The following is a 21,716-nucleotide window of genomic DNA, read 5'->3' on the forward strand; positions in this document are numbered from 1 at the left end:
CCCAATTATTTGAAACCCATTTTCAAGCACTTGGTCCATAGTCTTGTCTACTTTGGCTTCACAAGTGCACATCTAAACACTTCTTAAATGTTATGAACATCTCTGCCTTCTCTACCCTTTCAGACAATGAGTTCCAGATTTCTACCACCTTTTGGGTAAAGAAGTTTTTGCCCTCATCCCCTCTCAATTTCCTGCCTCTTATTTTAAATCTATGTCCCTTGGTCATTGATCGCTCCTCCAAGGGGGAGAATTTCTTCCTGTCTACTCTGTTTTATACATCTCAACCATGTCCTCCTCAGTCTGCTCTGCTCCAGAGAAAACAGTCCCAGTCTATCCAATATTTCTTCATAACTAAAACTCTCCAGCCCAGGCAATATTCTGGTAAATCTCCTCTGCACTCTTTCCAGTGCCATCACATCCCTCCTATAATGTGGATTCCAGAATCGTGTGCAGTACTCTAGCTGTGACCTAACCAATGTTAGGTCACCCATAACATCCCTGCTCTAAACACGGCTGATAAAACTAAGTACCGTGCAGTGGATTAGTGGAAATTTCCTCCAATTGAATGATCATCATCTTCAGTTCCTGCTACAAACTCGATTCCCTAGCTTACTGACTTCATTCCTTTCCCTGGCTGAACCCTGACTGTTCACAATATTGGTGTGATATTTGATCCCAAGCTGAGTTTCTGTCTACATATCTGCATTGTTGCTAAGCCTGTCTTTTTCCAACTCTAACTTTGGCCTGAAGTTAATCTGCTTATATGACTTTGTTTCTCCTAGACTTGACTATTCCAATGCAACCCTGCCCAATTTCCTACATTCTACTCTTCATAAACTTGGGATCATTCAAAATTCTGCTGTCCGTAATCATACCAAGTTAAGTTTACTCAATGCTCGCTGTCGTACAATAACTCCAGATCAAACAAAGTGTCTATTTTTGAAATTCCTATCCCTCTGTTCAGTTCCCTCCATGGCCTCACCCCTCTCCAGCTTTGTGATCTCTACCAGCCCCTCGGGGCCTTTCGAGCTGGCTGCTTGTACTTCATTCACTTTTATTGCTGATTCAGTGGTGGTTTTTTTGTTCAGCTCCCCAAACCCTCCAGCTTGGAATTTTCTTCCAGAACTTCTAACTCTCTTATGATGGGCCTTGACACTATCTCTTTGACCAAGTGTTTGGGCATCAGTCCTAATATTGCTATGTGTAGTCCAATGTCAGATTTTATTTTCTAATGCTCTTGTAAAATGCCCTTATATAGTGTTTGTTAATAGTATTGAATAGTTTCCTTATTTTTTTCATGAAATATGAGCATCGCTGGCAAGCCCAGCATTTATTGCACGTCCCAAATTGTCCTGGACAAGGAGATGGTGTTTAAGCAGTTCATGTTTAATTGCAATTCCTGCCGCGTAGGTGCATGGTGCTGTTAGAATGGGAGTTCCATGCTTTTGACCCAGAAACACTGAAGTTATTGTTGTTGAGATTGGCAAGCACATCCCAGAGATGAGAACATTGCAACAATTATAATAAGGTTATATTGTGCCTTTGACATAGTAACAAGTTCCAAAGTGCCTCACAGAACTGTAATCAAAAAGATGAATACTCTGTCAAAGGAGGTGATGCAGTATTTAGAAAATGATAAACATGAGTGTTACAAAATTGTTGATTTAAGGAAAGGGGTTGGTGGTGGGGGAAGAGAGAGAGTATTCGTGAGCTTGAGGTATAGGTCGTCATGCCTTCAGCCACCTATCAGTGGGATGAAGAGGAATGGAGATGCACAGGAGACCAAGGAAACAGATCCTTGAAGTGGGTGAGTGAGGGGTTAATCATAGAATCCCTACAGTACATAAGGAGGCCATTTGGCTCATCAAGTCTGTGTTAACACAACCCCACCCAGGCCCTATTCCTGTAACCCCACATGTTTACCTTGCTAATTGCACTGACACTAGTGTCAATTTGGCATGGCCAATGAACTTAACCTGCATGTTTTTGGACTGTGGAAAGAAACTGGAGTATGTGAAGGAAACCCATGCAGATGCAGGGAGAATGTGCAAACTCCACGCAGACAGTGACCCAAGGCTGTAATTGAACCTGGGCCCCTGGTGCTGAGAGGCAGCAGTGCTTACCACTATGCTGTCTGGATGAGGAGGTTACAGGGAGAGACATGATAACGGAGTGCTTCAAATTTTTAAAATTTGGAGATGCTGGGGGACTGAGAACTAACTTGCATCAGCAAGAATGGGTTGGTTGGGAGCAAAACTTGGTGTGGGACAGGGTTTGAGCAGACCTGCTTTGGGCTACCTGCTGTTTATGAAGAGTGGATGCTGGGAGGCTGCAAATAAACTATCCCACACAATGGCATGCTCAGCTATTACCTGCTGCTGATCAAACATTTGCTCTTCATCTCTCAACACTTAAAATTTTCAACTTCATGTATAACTCCGTCATAGTGTTTCCCTTCCCTATCTCTGTTCCTCCTCAGTACCTTAAACCATCTAAATCCCAAGATTTTATTGCATGCATACAACAGGCAGTGACTATATGTTAAGAATCTCACTTTAGAGTGCTCTGGATGCGGAAATGTTATTTGTTCTAGTACTGTAGAATTGATGCACATTAAATATGTTTAATTCACTTGCAACTGTTACTGATATTTTAGTCTAAATGCTGGTAGAAATTATAAGAAAGAAAATTCATATTGAACTTCGTGTCAGTTTACAAACAGATTTGGCAGACTTATCAGAAGAATGGGTTAGCCCTTAATTTAGGCCTGACACAGATGGTTTTTTTGGGTGCAAATGAAAGTTGAAGTGTTCGGCGACCATATATTATGCAAACACATGGGTGAGTAGATTTGGTTTACTTCATTGGTCAAAGCATAGGACGACTGCTGTGTATTTTCTCAGTGGGTGAAGGGACATTGGCAGGAGAGTCACTCTGGGCTACGGTTGTGCGTGTTAAAAATAGGCTAGGTAACTGATTGCCTGTCTTGCATGAAGAAGTGAAACATAGCGTAGCAAGAATCAAAAGGCTTGGAAAAATAAACATTGAAAAAAGAGGAATCTAGATGTTGAGATTATAAGGGCAGTACAACTTGGGATATCATCGGTTGTATGATATCTTCTGTCAACATTGCTTAAGGTTTCACTTGCAATGTTTAATTTATTCCCACCATCTCTCTCTGCCTCCTCCTGAAAAAAGGATTATGGTTTAGTATGAATGTCCATGTTTCGTTCAAACAGTATTTCTCCTGGTGGCAATGATGTACCAGAAGAAGTCAAGTGTCAAAGTAAGTCCCATTTGACACTTGAAAGAGATTTATACAAACATTTATAAAGAGGTATTAAAAGATACAGGAAATGGGGTTAGTGTTTCCTTTCCTTAGAGATCAACATGAATAGTAAACCAAATGGCAGTCTTCTATATGGAAGTTTCCATGATTGTGCTTCAAGGCAGGTCTTGGTGTCTCTAGACTAGGAATGTCCAATGTTTTGAAGTAGGAGAATGGATGCATATGGTAAAACTGGTGAGTGAAAAGCATAATTCCTTAGTCATATGGTTCCCTCCATCTAAATGAAGCAATGCCAGCCTTCCCCAGTTGCTCCTCATGTTTTTCTACCTCGGTGTGGAGGATTGGGAAAGGCCACTCCATAAGCTTGGCAGTCAGGCCTGGGAACTTTTAAGAGCTATCCAGAGCTGCTGCGATCTATTTAGGATGAGCGTAAGGCAAGTCAGAAATGGCAGGAGATTAGGTCAGCTCAGAAAAAGTGATGGATCCCGTCTGACCAACTAACTGCCTCTTGTACATCACAGTGCCAAATAGTACTCCCAGCTTTAAATTGTGTGTCCAAGCTGAGATAGACCAATTAAACATAGATAAAGGATCAAATATGAATCATCCGGGAGTGCATGTCACTGAGCTGTTCAGGAGCACTGCAAGATTTTAAGTTTAAGTTTTTAAATTTACTTATTAATGTCACAAGTAGGCTAACATTAACGTTGCAATGAAGTTAGTATGAAAATCCCCTAGTCACCGCACAGCGGCGCCTGTTCAGGTACACCGATGGAGAATTTAGCATGGCCAGTGCACCTAATGAGCATATCTTTCGGACTGTGGTAGGAAACCAGAGCATCCAGAAGAATCCCATGCAGACATGGGGAGAATATGCAGACTCCATACAGACAGTGACTCAAGCTGAGAATCGAACCAGGAGTCCTGGCACTGAGACAGCAGTGTGAACCACTGTGCCGTACCACATAAACCGTTGCTTGTCTAATAGCAGATAACAGATTACTACTAACTACATTTTCAGTCTGAATCAGAAATTTAAAATTTTAGTTTTGTGAACTTGCCAAATGCTGTAATGTTTTTTGAAGTAAATCAAGGAAGTTTGCCATTTTCCCGTCACACTTGGATTATTGTGTTTAAGGTAGTGTATGGTAGATGTTCATTTACACAGTACAGATTGTTCATCTGGTGCTCAATTGATTTCGCAGGTTTTTTTGGAATTACAGTTACTTTATAATGATGACTGTTGAAGCATTAACATCATAGCAGTTTCAGGCAGAAGCAGCTCACAGTACTTTGTGTGTATCTCTTAATAACCCTTTACCATTGATCTGCTTCATTCCATCTTGAAAGCCATTAAGGCTTCTTGCTCCACCACTTTGCCTTTGTTCCATTTATTTAACCTTTATTTTTCAGTAAACGAAAGTTCTTCCTGTGTTTCCCATTTTCTGTTGTCCTGAATTTGTAAATGTGTTCACTTGCACTTCAAATTCTATAAACTGAGGAACACGCTTATTTTGATTTAGGGGATTTTTAACACTTCTCAATATGTCCTCCTTTCAAGACAGAAAAGGCCGACAGTCAGCAGTCTTTCCTCGTACCCCCAAGTTCCAGACTCAATTCTGTAACTGTGGAACAAAAAATTTGTAGTTATGTAGCACTTTTCATTTAAAGAGTTAATCACAAAATTCTTCACAGCCAACAATGTAATTGGAAGCACAATCATTGTTAAAAGGTAGAAAACTCAGCAGCCAATTTGTACATAGCAAGCAGCCACAAACAGGAATTTGATAATGACCAAATAATCCTTTTTTTTGTGTTGTATGTGGGATAAATATTGGCCAGAATACAGGAATTAGTTCCTCTTCTCCTTTTAAATAGTGCCATGGGATCTTCTATGCCCTCCTGAGAGGGCAGACAGGGCTTTAGTTTAACATCTCACCCAAAAAATGACATTTCTGACAGTCCAGCATTGTAGTGGAGTGATAATTTAGATTTTTGTGCTCAAGTCCTGGAGTGGCACTTGAATCCACAATCTTCTGACTCAGATGAAAATGTTTACAGAAGCATAAAACTAGAAGCAGGTGAAGGCCATTAGGCCCTTTGATTCTGCTCCACCATTCATTTTGACCATGGCTATCCTTGAATTTAATATCCTGATTCCTCTACCCTTGATCCCTTTAACCTCTCGAGCTATATCTACTTTCTTCTTGAAATCAGACAATGCTTTAGCCTCAACTATATTCTGTGGTAGTGAATTCTACATATTTATCACCCTCTGGATGAAGAAATTTCTCCTCGCCTCATTCTAAAACGTTTGCTCCTTATCCTCAAACCATGACCCTTAGTTCTGAACTCCCCCACCATTGGGAACATTCTTTCTGAAACTATCCTGTCTAATCCTGCTAGAATTTTATAGTTTCCATGAGATTCCCTCTCACTCTTCTAAACTCCAGTGAACATAATCCTACCCAACTTAGTCTCTCCTTATATGACAGATCTGCCATCGCAGGAGTCAGCCTGGTAAACCTTCACTGTACCCGCTGTATAGCAAGAACATCCTTTCTCGGGTGAGAACACCAAAACTGCCTCACCAATGCCCTGTACAATTGCAGAAAAACATCCCTACCCCCATACTCAAATCCTGTCACTATGCAGGCCAATGTACCATTTACTGCCTTTACTGCCAGCTATTGCTGCGTGCTTACTTTCAGAGACTGATACTCAAGGACACCCAAGGTCTTGCTAAGTATTCACTTCTTTCAATTTACACCCATTCAAGTAATAATCTATCCTCCTATTATTAATACCAAAGTGGATAACCTCACATTTGTCCACGTTATACTGCATCTGCCATGCATTTGCCCACACATACACAGTCTGTCCAAATCATGCTGAAGCATTTCTGCATCGCTCTTCCCACTCAAATGATTTATTATTGTCACATCTACTAGGATACGATTAAATGTATTGTTTCTGGCGAGCTCGACAGACAAGACATACCATTCAGAGAGTACATAGTGGAAAAGGAAAGAAAAGGGTGCAGAATGTAATCTTGCAGTTAGGATGAAGAGAAAGATCAGCTATATGTGACAGGGCCATTCAAAAGTCTGATGACAGCAGGGAAGAAGCTGTTCTTGAGTCAGTTGGTTTTTAGACTTTTGTATCTTTTTCTTGAAGTCTAAAGTTTATTTACTGGTCAGAAGTAAGACTGACATTTACACTGCAATGGAGTTACTGTGAAATTTCTGCAGTCACCACACTCCTGCACCTGTTCGGGTCAATGCACCTAACCAGCACGTCTTTCAGAATGTCAGAGGAAACCATGCAAACACGGGGAGAACGCGCAAACTCCACACAGACAGTGACCCAAGCTGGGAATCGAACCTTGGTCTGTAAGGCAGCAATGCTAGCCATTGTGCTACTGTGCCACCCTTGACGGAAGAAGGTGGAAGAGAGTATGTCCAGGGTGTGTGGAGTCCTTGATTATGTTGGGTACTTTTGAGGCAGCGGGAAGTGTAGATGGAGTCAGTTGATGGGAGGCTGATTTGTGTGATGGACTGGCCTACGTTCACAATGCTTTGTAGTTTCTGGTGGTCTTGGTCAGAGCAGGAGCCACACCAAGCCGTGACACATGTGGAAAGGATGCCTTCTGTGGTGCACGTTTAAAAATTGGTTGCAGTCATGTTTTTCCTTAACTAAATGTTTTAGACATTATAGCTTAAACTCCAGAAGGTGATAGCATCACTTACTGCCCTTGATGTAGCATTTTCTATTTCTTACAACAGTAATTCTTGTGGTTTCTTCGAAGTTGCCTATCTAGTGCCAGATACCAATTGGGATCTGATGACCCAAATCACATTATATAAATTTGAAGACTGGAGATTTGCATTCCTGCAACCCATGTGGTTGGACTGAATTTGATCCCAGAGGTGAAAAGACTGTATTGTGACAACGAATTACTTGTCTCATCTATATCTGAGTGACTGGATGAAACCATTTTCTGTTTCACTCTTCCCATGTCTATTTTTTAACTTTATTGGATTAGGAGAAAACCTGAGATATGTTCTTCTCACTTGCACAGTGCAGTGAAGTCTTGTGAAGAAAGTGGACCTGTCAATGTAGAAAAATAGGCTGCCTTTCATATTTTTTTTCAATTGCTTCTCCTCTTTTTCCCATGCGTTGCAGTGTGGAATAAAACTGGAGATCATTTATTCCAAGCTGTGTCAACTAATTATAGGAGAGCCAGAATGGTTACCTTCCAGGACTAGCAGCCCAGGTCTCAAGAAATCAAATCTCTTTCCCATCCCTTCTTCCAAAAATAAACATAAAAGCAGCTGAATTTGTCTTTGTATCAACTCTTGCCAGTCTGGCCTGCGTGTGACTCCAGCCCCAAACTGTGTGGTTGAGCATGTTCTTCATCTTTAATTGCCTGGAGGGATTGACAATAAATACTGTGTTGCCCACATTCTGGTTAATTTCAAAAAAACATAATCCTCCAGACTGGAGCATTATCAAATGGCTAGGGGTCATTTAGGTTTAGAAAAGGTTTTGAGGCAAATGTTTTAATTGCAGCACAATGCATTAATGAAAATATGCTGGTTTTCATCCAGATACAGCCAGCCTAAATAGGATTTTTGTTTTTCTTAGGGAAGAATGGATGTTAAAGATAATACTGCTTCTCTGTTTCTCCAAAAGATTGTGCCAGTTACTATGCTTGGAGTTGGCCGTGGGCAAATAATATTCAACATCTGAACATCTTAAAATAGTATCACACCTTGTCTTTCATAGTAATGTCCTCATCTTATTCAAGGTCTGTATAGCAAGCGTTACAGAAACTCTTGCTTTTTGAGGGCTATTAAAACAAAGTAGATTAGCTTAAAATAGGGTCCCTATTTTAAACTGATCTACTTTGAATATATATGTATCGCAATGTACCTCACTTATTTTACAAAGGTATTGTCTGTATAAACACAAACATTTTTGAACAAGTATTATAGATTTAAACTTTGTATTTTTTTGTGAGCTTTGGCCAACAAGCAATTTACCCCTAGGCATAATGGGAAATAAGCTTAATGAGACAGACTGCATTATTTTGGAACAATGAAGCATAGTGCATATACCCTATTATCAGGGACAGGCCAGGTAGCTACAAGCTACTAAAGTTTTTTAAATTGAATGGGAGTCAGCTTCTAGCTGCGATGATATTCAGCCTCCACTGAGGAGAGGATGGAAAACAAATGAGAAAGATTACTCCCTTCACATTCCCAAGATTGCAGGTGTTAGAAGTGACTCTTGAACCTACCAGATTTGCATAGGTAAGTTTCTAGCGGGGTGGGAAGAACCCCTGGGTCCGGTTGACCAATGAATTCCCAATTCTGCTGCAAGGTGGAATGCGAGTGGCCAAAGTAAATAAAGTGTATTAGGACCATCTAGGTTGGGCAGGAAGATTGAATCTTCGAAAATATATATCTGTGGTGCTCACATGATGTAACATCAGAGAGAAGTTGGAATCCCCTGCTATCTCTCTCCCAATACCTGTTGGTCAAATAAGGAGTGTCTTTAACTGCATAGTGTCTTTGCAAGTCTTTGCGTTAGCTGAGATCAGCTGAATACAAGACCCTCCAGAGGGAAACTCTGAGAAAATCCCGTTACAGGCTGTTAGAGAAAAACATATCTGTCAGCCTTAGACAGCACAAGTGCATTTCAGTTAATAGAATTTTTATCCCTTATGGCTTTCTTGTTGAGATTTCTTCATGTAAGCACATAATTGGGCTATGTTGTACAGAACACACAACTTCAGCAATAAGATTAAGTTGAGTGAGACAAAAACATTTTGGGATATTTCCTCCCGGAGTAGAAAGATAGATGGGGAAATTCAGAATGTGTTACACCCTTTTGACTGTCAGAACTATGCCTAAGGGCACATCTGTGTAGAATTTTACTGTTACTATGTAGATTGATGAAAAGTTAATCTATAGCTTCAAACTGCAGAAAAAGAAAATTGAAGTACGTAGCTGTATGCTCATGAAAGTATACGTGGCTACCTGGAATTTCCTCTGACATTGACAAAGGTTTATGAAACATTTTTAAAAACATGTTCAAATGTTTGACTTTCAGCAGGAGTTTGTTCATGTTACCGATTTGAAAGTTGTGTTGTGAAACTTCATGTCTTTGTGCGCGTTTATTCCAGACCTAACATCTGTTGTAGGCAAGATACTGAGGAATGCCATGCCCATTAGCATCCCTTGACAGCAAATGTCATCCACCCCATCTGCTGTGCCAATCTCTGAAATGTCTAGGTTGGTATAATTGGATATCAGTGACTTTTGAATTCAGCAGCTTACCAGAATATTGACATGAAGAGCCTTTTCTTGTCTTTGCTCTTATTTTGCATTGATACTGAGGGTGTTTCAGAAACTTTTGTGATGGACTGTTCCTGTGATTTAATTGGCATATAGTAATACAATCCAATTTTAACTTCAGTGTCCTTTATCAATATATTTGTCACTGATAAATGATGTGATTGATGTAAAAACAAAATTAATTAACTTTTTTTCATGATTTGTGATCAACAACTTGCAGTTAGCATCTTTTTGTTAGAAAGTTGGAATGAAATGAAATAATCAGTTGTAAAGATAGATATATAGCTGTACTGAGGGCATGAGGTGTAGATTAGATGAGTAGCAGACTAGTGGCCCAGATCATAGCCATGCCCAGTTTGCAAAGTTTTTTTCCCTCCTGAGAGAGCCACGCTATTGTGAAAAAAGCAAAAGAGTTTGTGTCGTACCCCCATAAATTCTGCATTGTCAGGAGAAGGCCTCCCAGTGGAAACTACAGGTCCTGTGTGGTAATTAGTTGCTGGATTTGGCTTGGTGTTAAAACCAATGGGATGTTGTTTTGTGGAAGATTATTCTCAGCGTTTGAGAAGTCTCAACACCAGGTTGAAGTCCAGCAGGTTTATTTGGAATTGCGAGCTTTCAAGCAGTCTGAAAGCTCATGATTCCAAATAAACCTGTTAGATTTTAACCTGGTGTTGTGAGACTTTTTACTTTAATAAAGTAGTTTTAGATTGGGGGGGGGATGTAATTTAAAGTATACTGTCTGGGTAACCATTATTGAATTGTAAATGTTTTCTGTTATTGTGTGTTTTAAAGTTTAATCAATGTTTTGCTTTTTGAATAATTTACACAAGTTTACACAGATTGCAAACATACATTGTCTAAGAACTGGCGTCCCAAGTTTCCCTAATGATTTTAGGATGCCCTTGCACTGAACATCAGTGGAGTTCATGAACACTTCAGGACATTTTACAAGTATGGGTGACACTGGTTAACACTGTTACCTTGCAGTGCTCAGGATCTGTGTTTGATTTTGGCCTCGGGTGACTATGTGGAGTTTGCACGTTCTCCACATATCTGCATGGGTTTCATCTCTCAATCCAAAGATGTGCAGGTTAGGTGGTTTGGCCATACTAAGTTGCCCCTTAGAGTCTCAAGATGTGTAGGTTAGGGGGATTAGCCATAGTAAAGGTGGGGGTAAAGGGAATAGGATTGGGGGTGGGATTTAGGCCTGGGTCAGATGCTGTTTTGGAGAGTTGGTGCAGACTCAAATGGCCTCCATTTGCTCTAGGAATTCTGTAATTATATAGATTTTGACACCTCACCACATAAGGAAATATTAGGACAGGTGATCAAAGGTTGATCAGTGAGGTAAGTTTTATGGGTGGCTTAAGGGAAGAAAAAGATGTTGAGACAGATTGGGGGTGGGGGTGCAGAATTCCAGTGTTTAGGGTCTCAACAGTTGAAGGCACAGCTGTCTTTAAAATCTGGAGTACTTGAGGCTAGAATTGGCAGAGTGCAGAGAACATTGGTATTGGGGCGGAGGGGAGAGGGGGGTAGAGTGTGCTGCAGTAAGGTTGAAGGAGATGACAAATGGGAAGGAGCTGAGGTAGGAAATGAAGTTGTGAATTTTAAAATCAAGGTGTTAATTGGATGCTCATGTAGGCCATCTATTGCACGGTGAATAGCTGAGTAAGACTGCAAGTTAAGATATGGGCAGCAGAGTTTTGATTACCTCAAATGTTTGATAGGACAAGATAGGTGTGCGTTGGAATAATTAAATGTGGAGATAACAAAAAGTTGTGAATGAAGGTTACAGCAGCAAATGAACTGAATTGATGAGAGCATTTGTAATTTTAAATGCTATGAATGGCTTGTGTTTAGCACTCTACGTTTTTGCAAAATGATCTAAGTGGAAAATGAGAGTTTTATCACTTCATTTTTGTTGTGGGCTTCATTACCTGCCCACACGGTGACTTTAAGCATAAAGGGAGGAAAAACTTTCCAGGATAGCCAATTTACTTTAGTGTTTAAACAAAAAAGTAATTTCTATGTTTCATCTGTGAAACTGTGCGTGGAATGCAAACCACAATTTTCCATTCTCTTTAAAATCCAAATGCAATATGTATTATTTTATTCAGCAAGTGGAGGAACAGCTGTGCCGTATTATAATATGAGAAACCATGGAGAGGAGAACTGGTCATTCATTTTGGGGAATGTAACAGCTTGCGTTTTGTATAATGTTGTCAGATAGACTTTGTTCATTCTGATGAATATACTAATGTTGCTATTTTTGGATTGCAGTTTATCGCTGACCCCAGATTGGCAACTTTTGTCTGCTGTTGTAATTACGAGATTTCTGTGCCAAAGACAAGTGAAATGACTGTGACGAGGCTTGAGCTACAGTGCAATGGATTGTTGAAGTCATGGGAATCAGACCAGTGAACTGCCTGGATATACCTACAGCAGTGCTGTATGGTTCCTTGTCTCTGTTTGTCTCCATTCTGCATAATGTGTTCCTTCTGTATTATGTAGATACATTTGTATCTGTTTACAAAATTGATAAAGTATCCTTCTGGATCGGTGAGGTGAGTACCTCTTATATACTATTAAGTTCTATTTGGCTGCTAACCCGTAACCTTTCTATCAGCACTTGCATTATATGATCACAGCTGTTAGTCTTCCAGTGCAATCAACTTTAAATATTTAACAGAATTTTTTCAATGCTGTTAACGTTGTGAATTGTGTATTGCAGCAAGTGAAATGATAAGTGTAACTTTTCCTTTACTGATTGTTCAGATCTGCGAGCAGAGGGAATTCAACATTCTGTAAAATTTAACTTTCTGGTTATTATCGACTATCGTATTCCACAGTAGTTTTTGAGACTTGCAGTGTTCAGCAACATAAACTATTCTTCCAGTAATATAACCTCCATTTCTTTGAATTGATTACCAGTAATCTGTTTCGGAAATACTTGCGATCTCAACTTAAGTGGATGGTTCTGTCGGTGAAATAAAGATTGTGTCTTAAAATGAGAGTCCAGACTTGTTCTGAATCCGAACGTTCTTTGCATCTGTTTAAAGTGAGAAATTTTGTGTATGCACTCAAAATATGAATGACGTTTACATTGTAGACTATTTTAAAAATGATTTATATTGTCCTCTGACAAATACATTATTTTTGTCTTTGTTCCCTTTTATAGCATGGATTTGAAGTACAATAATGTTCTAAACTGTCATTCTGAAAAACGCCTGGACAGTTTGAGTATTAAGTATCGTATGATGTAAACAAATGTAACTTCAGATATTTTTAAATTTCGTGATTGATTTTTCTCTTCAAAGGTTTAGAAAATAATGGAAACAAAATTCAAGTTTCAAAGTTTAATCATTCATCTGATGGAGTTTGTTGAAGACGTTTTTGTAATGAGTAATTGTAAAATGTTTGGAATAGTTTTATAACCCCTTCACTTGCTGTTTCTTAAATATAACTTGGCTATGCAGAATGGAAAAAAAAATGAACCCATTTTGAATGCTGTGACAGAGATAAACTTGTCAGTAATGTTTAAAATAATTCTGGGGAAGGAGGGTAGTTGTAGGCTGTAGAGCTTTCATAGTACTTATTTGTCTATTCAGTCTCTGTCTATTACTTCACGTTATAATTTGCAAGATAATTGAGTGACTTTGTGTTTGTTCACAAATCTACAAGGATAATAGTACAGTCTGCAACTTGATTGCTGCTTACAGCAATGGAAAGGAGTTCAAAAAATTGTATTTTCTCTTATTCTATTGAAATCTTAGAGTCTATAATCCTGGAAATGTTCTGGTTTTCATATAGATGGTCAGACTCTGAATAGAAGATTATTTGGAGGGATTGAATTTAGATTGTCTCACTTGTCTTTCAGTCAGTTGACCATCCTTGTGTCCCAACGCACTGAGAAATTAACTAAAAGGTGGTAATGTTAATTTTGAATGGACAGTAAATAGAGTTGATCATACTTGATTGTATATTTTCTGATTAGCTTTAATGTGGTCAGTGTGAATCATATGTCTGTGCAATATTTATGGTGTACTTATTAAAGAGCGAAGATAGCTTGATCAGTTTGGGTGGAGATCAGGGGTGATAGGGGAAGTAAATTGGTTTCTAATTAACAATCATGTAATGGATATGGGGATAGTGGGTATAAAAGGCATGAAGTGTCCAATTAGCCGTAATCGTGTTAAATGACGGAGTAGGCTTGATGGGCTGAATGGCCTACTCCAGTGAAAATGGTCTACGGTCATGTAGTCAACAATGTAATATACACGAAGAAATACTAGGTGCTTTTGATGAAGAGATGGCAATAATCCTGGGTGTATTTTTCGCATCTGCATATAAATTGGAAAACTCTTAGATGAGTGATGTAGGGGCTAATTAGGCTAATAACAATACATGATCATGGGTTTAAGAACACAAACAGAATACTGATTTGAGAGTGAATGATCTTGTATTATGGGAACGTGTGCCAGGGCTGCTGTTTTAGAAGACAGCTGTGTCTGATTAACAGATTTCTCATTTGAAACATGTGTCTTGAATTTACTAAAATCAAAACACATTTATTTTATGACATTTTGTGAAACTTCAGTCAGTGAAACAATAGGTCCACTGTAGAGCAGTTACGTTATCAGCTGTGATCAGGAACAAGAGGGCTGCTAATGAGTCATACAACTTCGAGTTGATAATGTAGGTGGCAGGTAGACAATAAGGGATTTCTCGGGGTCGGACGAGAGTCACGTGGGTTCAATTCAGTGGGAATCATTCTACCATTTCACTATCTAGCGTCCCATGTTGGTGGGCAACAGAAGGGAGGTAACGTCCATATTATTGACAAATGAGGCCAGGATGTTTGTTGTTATTGGCTGGAGTTAATGACAGGATGATTATTAACACGTTTGTATTAACGTTGACTGGACAATGTCCACAGGAAAGGTGATTTTGGGAATATATAATTGCCTTCACAAAGGCATTGTTCTTCAGAGTGATACTGGGCTGCCTACATTCTATACCTTGAATGCAGGGCTGCTTTATATCATGTTCCTGTTTGATCGTTTGGTTAAATAAAGTCACGTCCTAAAAAATCAATATATTGCATTCTATAAGTCTCTATTAGCTTGAACATGCTGCTTCAAGAAACTATCAGAACAGGTTATATTAAATAGTTGGTGATGTGTAATGTGACAGAATTAAACTTAAATCAGGACAACTGTATGATTATGAAATCTAAGCAGGCTACAGTGAATTATGGCACTCAGCTAGGGGATCAGTAGAGAAACAATGGCAGAGATTTAAGGGATTATATTAGAATACGAATATTCCTGCTATAAAAAATTCTACAGGAAGGAAAACTTAAACTTGAGGAAAAATACACAACTGTGCAAAGGTGAGTGACAGGTCAGATTGGTCAGAATATAACAAGCAACAGAGAATGACAAAAGGAGGTTAATTAAGAGAAAGAAATTGGAGCATGAGAGGAAGCTAGCTGTAAATGTAAAAAAAAGCAACAGTTTCTATGGGTATTTAAAAAGAAAATAAGTAGTGAGTGTTCATCCTCGAGAGTGACAACGGGGTGTGGGGGGAGTGGTTAATAGATAATAAGGAAATGGTGAATGAAATCAACAGATATTTTGCTTCTTTGTTAAAGAGGGTACAAAAAAAATTCCAGTAAGAGCTGTAAACACCTGATTTCACAAGCACTCTCCATTGAGAACATGAGGTCCCTCCCCCAGTTGGAGGACATTGCTGCCTGATGCTCCTGTAGTTCTTGAACCCCTTTTTTCTGCTTTGTTACAAGTCCAAATCGGGTTCTGCAATAGCTTCTTTTGGGTAGTTAGGTCATTTATGCCATGTAGTAGTCTGTCTTGCAGCATCCTGTTTAAGTGGCAGTCTAAATTTGCAATATTCTGCCAATTTCTGCACGCTAGTGAAGAATTCAGTGGCAGGTTCCCCAGGAGTTCTCTGAGCCAATGTTGAAGTGATATCCCTGCAGTATTAAGATAGTTTCAGGTTGTAGTGGTTTTTCAGCATGTCTGCGAGCTCATTGAGTCAGGGGCCAGACAGGTCATATTTTTTATCATGCTGAAACTTGGGGCCCTGCATGCTGCCAACAGTATCACTGTTTTTTTGTTTCCTTCAGTGTTAGCATGGAAGAAGTAACACATGCGCTCAGTATGTTAGACTCAGTCTTCCCTGCTGCTATCATAGGGTTCAAGTTTCCCATAAAAAGGCAAAATGGCCTTTTCTTACCAGAGAGGATTCTTGACTTATGCAGGTTGTCTGGAGGAAGAGATGGAGAAAAGAAAATTCTCCTGGTCACCAATGTAGTAATTTGGCCTGATGTCAGTTTCCCATCACCAAAGACTCTTTGTTGTGTAGCAAAGAGAAGGGCTGCACCCATGGCTTACAGTTCGGCAGTCAACACCGCTCCTGTTTGAGCAGGTTTGTAAGCCCCTGCTGTCCACGTCTTATTAAGCAAACCTCCACTCACTCTAAGGAAGCTTGTACTCCATTAAGTCCACAGAGATCTATTGATGATCTCCATCTTTTTCTTAGCCGTCATAATACTAATGGACTGCTATCCTGACGAAGAGTCACCCAGACTTGAAAAATGAGCTCTGATCTCCACAGATGCTGTCAGACCTGCTGAGATTTCCCAGCATTTTCTGTTTCAGATTCCAAATTCCGCAGTAATTTGGTTTTATTAAAAAATAAGGATGTTATGCTTCAGTCATACAGGGAATTGGTGAGATCAAATCTTGAATAAAGTGTGCAGTTTTGGTCTCCTTGTTTAAGGAAGGATGTAAGTGCATTGGTTTGGAGGAGGTTTACTAGATACCTGGAATGAGCAGTTTGTCTGATGAAAGGTTAGACAGATTGGGCTTGCTTGCTCTGGAGTGTAAAAGAGTGAGGGGTGATTGATTGAAATATACAAGATCCTGAATAGTCTTGATAAGGTGGACGTGAAAAAGGTCATTCCACTTGTGGGTAAGTCCAGAATTAGGAGACACTGTTTTAACATTGGGAGTCGCCCTTTTAGGACAGAGACAGCAGAATATTGAGAGTTGTGCAACTTTGGAACTCTGCCTCAGAAGGCGATGGAGGTGGGATCATTGGATATTTTTAAGATGGCAGTACATAAAGTATTGTCAGGCAACGCAGTCAAAGATTATCAGGGTAGATGGGAATGTGAAACTTGAAACACAACAGATCAGCCATGATCTTATCAAATGGCAGAGCTACCTAGAGGGGCCAAATCGTCATATGCTGCCTACTTTGTATGTTTGTATTTATTTGATGTGTTCCATTGCAATTGGACCTGTACCTCACAGCACAATTTTGTTTAAAAACTGCTTCTTTTGAACCATTAAAGATCTGTTTGTACAGAACAAAAAGGACAGTCACTATTGTGAATCTTGGCATCGCTGGCTACTGGCCTACATGCTTTCCTCCACTTCACTTGGAGCATAGTTACAGTATGCATGAGCGTGGTTTGAACATTAACCATATCTGCACTTTCAGTAAACTGGCTGTGACCCTCCTTTACAGACAATGTGTCTAATCTCGAGAAATTCAGGAAAATCATTTTGTAACTTGTTTGAATCTTCTGCAGTGGAAAAGACATAGGACAGGAACATGATAATAATATGATCAACAGAAAATGTAGGGAAATCTCAGCAGGTCTGACAGCATCTGTGGAGAGAGAATAGAGTCAACGTTTCAAGTCTGGATGACCCCTGACATTAGCTCTATTCTCTCTGTCCCAATGCTGTCAGACTCCAACATCTGCAGTAACTTACTTTTATTTTATATTATTGTGCTTCTGTCATAGAATCCCTACAGTAACAGAAGGGGGCCATTCAGCCCACTGAATGTGTACCAACCACAATCTCGCCCAGGCCCACACATTTACCCTGCTAATCCCCCTGACACTAAGGCCACTCCAAATTGACCTATCAACCTAACCTGCACATCTTTGGACTGTGGGAGGAAACCAGAGCATCTGGAGGAAACCCATGCAGACACAGAGAGAATGTGCAAACACAGTGACCTGAGGCCAGAATTGTATGTGGGCCACTGGTGCTGAGAGGCAGCAGTACTTGCCACGGTGCTAATCAGTGATATGTTTTCAAAATATATTATTTGATATTGTTCAGTTGTTAAGTACTTTGGGTATTTTAATAATGCAACTGCAGGAATATTTTGGCGATTAAGGGGCTTATTTTATCCCACTAATAGATACATTTGAGATTCTGTTGAACTTATTTCTGAGCAAGAGTAATTACTTCGTCTCCCTTCTAAAGCTTGGACAAGGTGCTTGAGAAAGACACTAAGATAAAGGCAAAATACTGTTTTGGCTAGAATCTGAAATAAAAAGCCTAACAGCACCTGGTATTTCAATAAAGCACAGTACAGCCTTCCAGACTGAACATCGAGTTCAACAACTTCAGAGTTTGAATTCTCTTTCACCTCCATTCCATCTCCATTTATTTTAATTTACTTAATTTCCTCTTTTCATCTTATTAATCCATTTTTATTACTTTATAATTTTTCCCACTTCTAAAATCTCGCTTTCCATCTTGTTTCACCCCCCCCCCCCCCCAAAGACCCATCTGCCACATTCCTACGTTCTGCACCTTTCTTCTGCCATTTACACATTCTGATCTCTAAGACACCCTTCCAAGCTTTTATCATCACCACTTGCATTCTGTTTGTCCTTCTGTCTATGCCATCCCAATCCATTACAGCCTGCTCTCTCACCCTCAGCATAAACCTCGCCCTGTTTTCCTTGTCTTCAGCTCTGACAAAGGGTCATCCAGACTCAAAACGTTGGTTCTACCCTGTCTTCACAGGTGCTGTCAGGCCAGCTGAGATTTTCCAGCATTCAGTTTTTGTTGCCTAAGAAAGACGGCTGTGTCAGAAAATGACCTAGAAAGCCGCTTTGGACCAAAAGTTTTGTTGTCAAATTTCTATTAATATTGTGAAAATTGTTTAACTTTGATAATGTAGCCTTCCCCGGCCCCTTTTGCAAGGAATGTTTTGCAGTGCTACAGACACTGCTGGGTACGCACACGCAACCAATCTTAACTGATAACCAAAACAGTTTTTTTTCTCCACTAGAAGAAAGGAAATATTTCTATTAAAATGTTGTATTGATTCTGCTGTGGGTTTATTATATTTAAGGTGCAGTTTTTATTGGGAAGTGACCAGGACAAGTCTGTTTGTCCCCAGGTTTGCCCTTTAAATAGCAGAAAATAACTTTGATTTGAGTTTGTTTCTCTGTTTCAAGGATATCAAATGCCATTGCTGGCACTGAGTCTCATGTTAACTGCTCCATCTTTGCCCATCTTTGGGTGTGTCTTGGAGCAACTACAAATCATATGCCTGCAACCTAAAGATGTTTGGAGTTCAGAAGAATGAAAGATATCTTGATTGATTGAAATATACAAGATCCTGAATAGTCTAATATTGTATCTGTGAAACAGACAACATACTAAAGTATAGGGCTTTTTATTCTGTAAGCAAATGATATGTAATGACAATCTCTGACAAGTTTCATCATCTCCCCTTGACCTTAGCCAGTGTTGCCTAATTCCTCTACCATGAACATTGTGGGTCACCATTGACCAGAAACACATCACAAATACTTCGGCTAAAACTTCATGTCCAAGACTGACTCCTAAAAACATCGCTCATTCTTGCTATCAAAATGAGTCACTTCACACTGTATTAAATTTTGTCTGCCCATTTCACCAGTCTCTCCATGTCTTCGTGAAGTCTGGCACAATCCTCATGGTTTGCAACATTTTTAAGAAGTTGTGGCTCCTATTCCCATCACTCGACAAAGAGACATGATACTGAAGCTTCTTGTCTTGCACTCATCAGGCCAAGTACAAGCTTGCCAAATATCATGACAGCACCCTAACCAATCAGTGGCCTTTTGCCTGTAATATAAATTGTTGTGGTGGTTGAAGTTTGGCATTCTTACTTTTTTTCTGGTGAGAGAGTTGAAAAGCTCCGGCAGCCTGTTTCAGCATTTTTGGATTCTGTGCTACCAGAGGACATTGATGTATGTCAGAAGCTCATTTGTGATGCACTCCTTGTCGTTAATTTCAGGTATCGTGGATTTTTGACAGCATTGTCAGAAGAATGAAAGAGTGAAACAAAACATTGTGGCTAATTTGATCATGACGAATTATGACCATAATACTTTAACTGTTTGTTTAAAACAATCAATATTGAGGGTGTTATGTCAGTCACTTAGCAGGATTCTCTCCAGTTCCAATCACATCAGTTTTATTATTTAGTTGGCCCTCTTCACTATCTAGTTGCTGCTGCTGCATTGTTTTCTTCTGTCTTAATTTGTATTTTCTTTCCCTTTCAGACCATTTTTCTCCTATGGAACAGTCTTAATGATCCACTATTTGGATGGCTTAGTGACCGCTCATTTCTGAGCACACATCAGTAAGTAATAATGGCCATTCTATTTAATGGAGAAACCGTGTACACTTTATACTGGATTCACTGCAGCAAACTCTCAACTGAAGAATTGAGCTTATTTTACAGAATGCTGCTTTGATGTGGAAATATTGCTTTGTGAACCTTTTTGATTTGATTTATTATTGTTACATGTATTAGTATACAGTGAAAAATATTGTTCCTTGCAGGCTATACAGATATAGCATACCACATAGGGAAGGAAAGGAGAGAATGCAGGATGTAGTGTTACAGTTATAGCTAGGGTGTAGAGAAAGATCAACTTAATGCGAGGTAGGTCCATTCAAAAGTCTGATAGCAGCAGGGAAGAAGCTGTTTTTGAATCGGTTGGTACGTGATCTGCGACTTTTGTGCCATTTTCATGACGGAAGAAGGTGGAAGAGCATATGTCCTGGGTGCGTGGGGTCCTTGATTCTGCTGCCTGCTTTTCCTAGGCAGCAGGAAGTGTAGACAGTGTCAATGGATGGGAGGCTGGTTTGAATAACGGACTGAGCTTCATTCACACCCCTAATGTAAAATCAAACTCCAAAGTCGTGTTTACTTTCCGTATGTGTTTTTGCTTGTCCTTTTCGAGCATGTCTGTTGTTATAATAAATGTCATCAATTTCTCCTGTTTTACTTGAGCACAGAGGATGTTGGAATGTGTCCAAATTCAGAGGGCTGGCTTTTTATTCTTTCCAGCATGTGCCTTTTTTTTTTGCTGAGCTATTTTGGCTTTGTTTTTCTAGTCTGAGTGCATTTCTTAAGGCTTCTACCGTTAATGGTCAAGGACACTTTGCATTCTATTATCCTGCTTTATTCATAATTTATTTTATAATGGTGACTGATGGTCTGCTGTAGCAGCTCAGCACTGCAGATTCCTTTGGGCATAACTAGTTTGTTATAGTTCTTGTTTAAGTTGTTATTGAATTTTCATCCTCTGCAAGATGACTCCGCTAAATAAACAGCCTTTATAGTCCAGGACAGTCTAGGCACTTTATCAGCAATTGTTTGGAGGCGGTGGGAGGGTGAGGCAAGAGGAAGAAAGTGTTAGAATTCAACCCATGCCCTCTCACAAAGCCTAATGACTGTGATTCAGAGTTACTGAAGGAGAAGCTGGGAATTCTGCACTGAGTAACTCACTTCCTGACTCCCTAAAGCCTGTCCACCATCTACAAGGCACAAGTCAGGAACGTGATGGAATACTCTCCATTTGCCTGGATAAGTGCAGCTCCAACAACATTAAGCTTGACACCATCCAAGACAGCACAGTCGATTGGCACCCCATCCACCACCTTGAATCTCCCACACGGTGTAGCAGCATTGTGTGCCATCGACAAGATGCAGTGCAGCAACTCCCTAAGGCTCCTTTGACAGCACCTTCCAAATTCATGACTTCTGCCACCTGGAAGGACAACGGCAGTGGACACATGGGAACATCACTACCTCTGAAGTTCCTCTCCCAAGTCACACACCTTCCTGACTTGAAAGGATATTGCTGTCACTGGAATTCTCTCCCTAACAGCACTGTGGGTGTACCTAAATCACGTGGACTGCAACAAATCAAGATGGTAGCTCACCAC

At 39.8% G+C, this 21,716-nt stretch overlaps 1 protein-coding gene across 1 annotated transcript in view; it reads left to right on the plus strand.

The window, feature by feature from the left end:
* Nucleotides 1–21,716, plus strand: part of slc68a1a (solute carrier family 68 member 1a) — a 50,525-nt gene that overhangs the window by 7,072 nt on the left and 21,737 nt on the right. Inside the window, exons 2-3 of the mRNA XM_080205896.1 lie at nt 11,932–12,215; nt 20,042–20,121. Of these exons, the coding sequence (XP_080062022.1) occupies nt 12,054–12,215; nt 20,042–20,121 (242 nt within the window). The 5' untranslated portion in view covers nt 11,932–12,053. The remainder of the gene's footprint in view (nt 1–11,931; nt 12,216–20,041; nt 20,122–21,716) is intronic.

The sequence above is a fragment of the Carcharhinus amblyrhynchos genome, chromosome 17 (genome assembly GCF_965287045.1).
Source record: "Carcharhinus amblyrhynchos chromosome 17, sCarAmb.v2.hapA, whole genome shotgun sequence".
NCBI classification, from domain to species: Eukaryota; Metazoa; Chordata; class Chondrichthyes; order Carcharhiniformes; family Carcharhinidae; genus Carcharhinus; species Carcharhinus amblyrhynchos.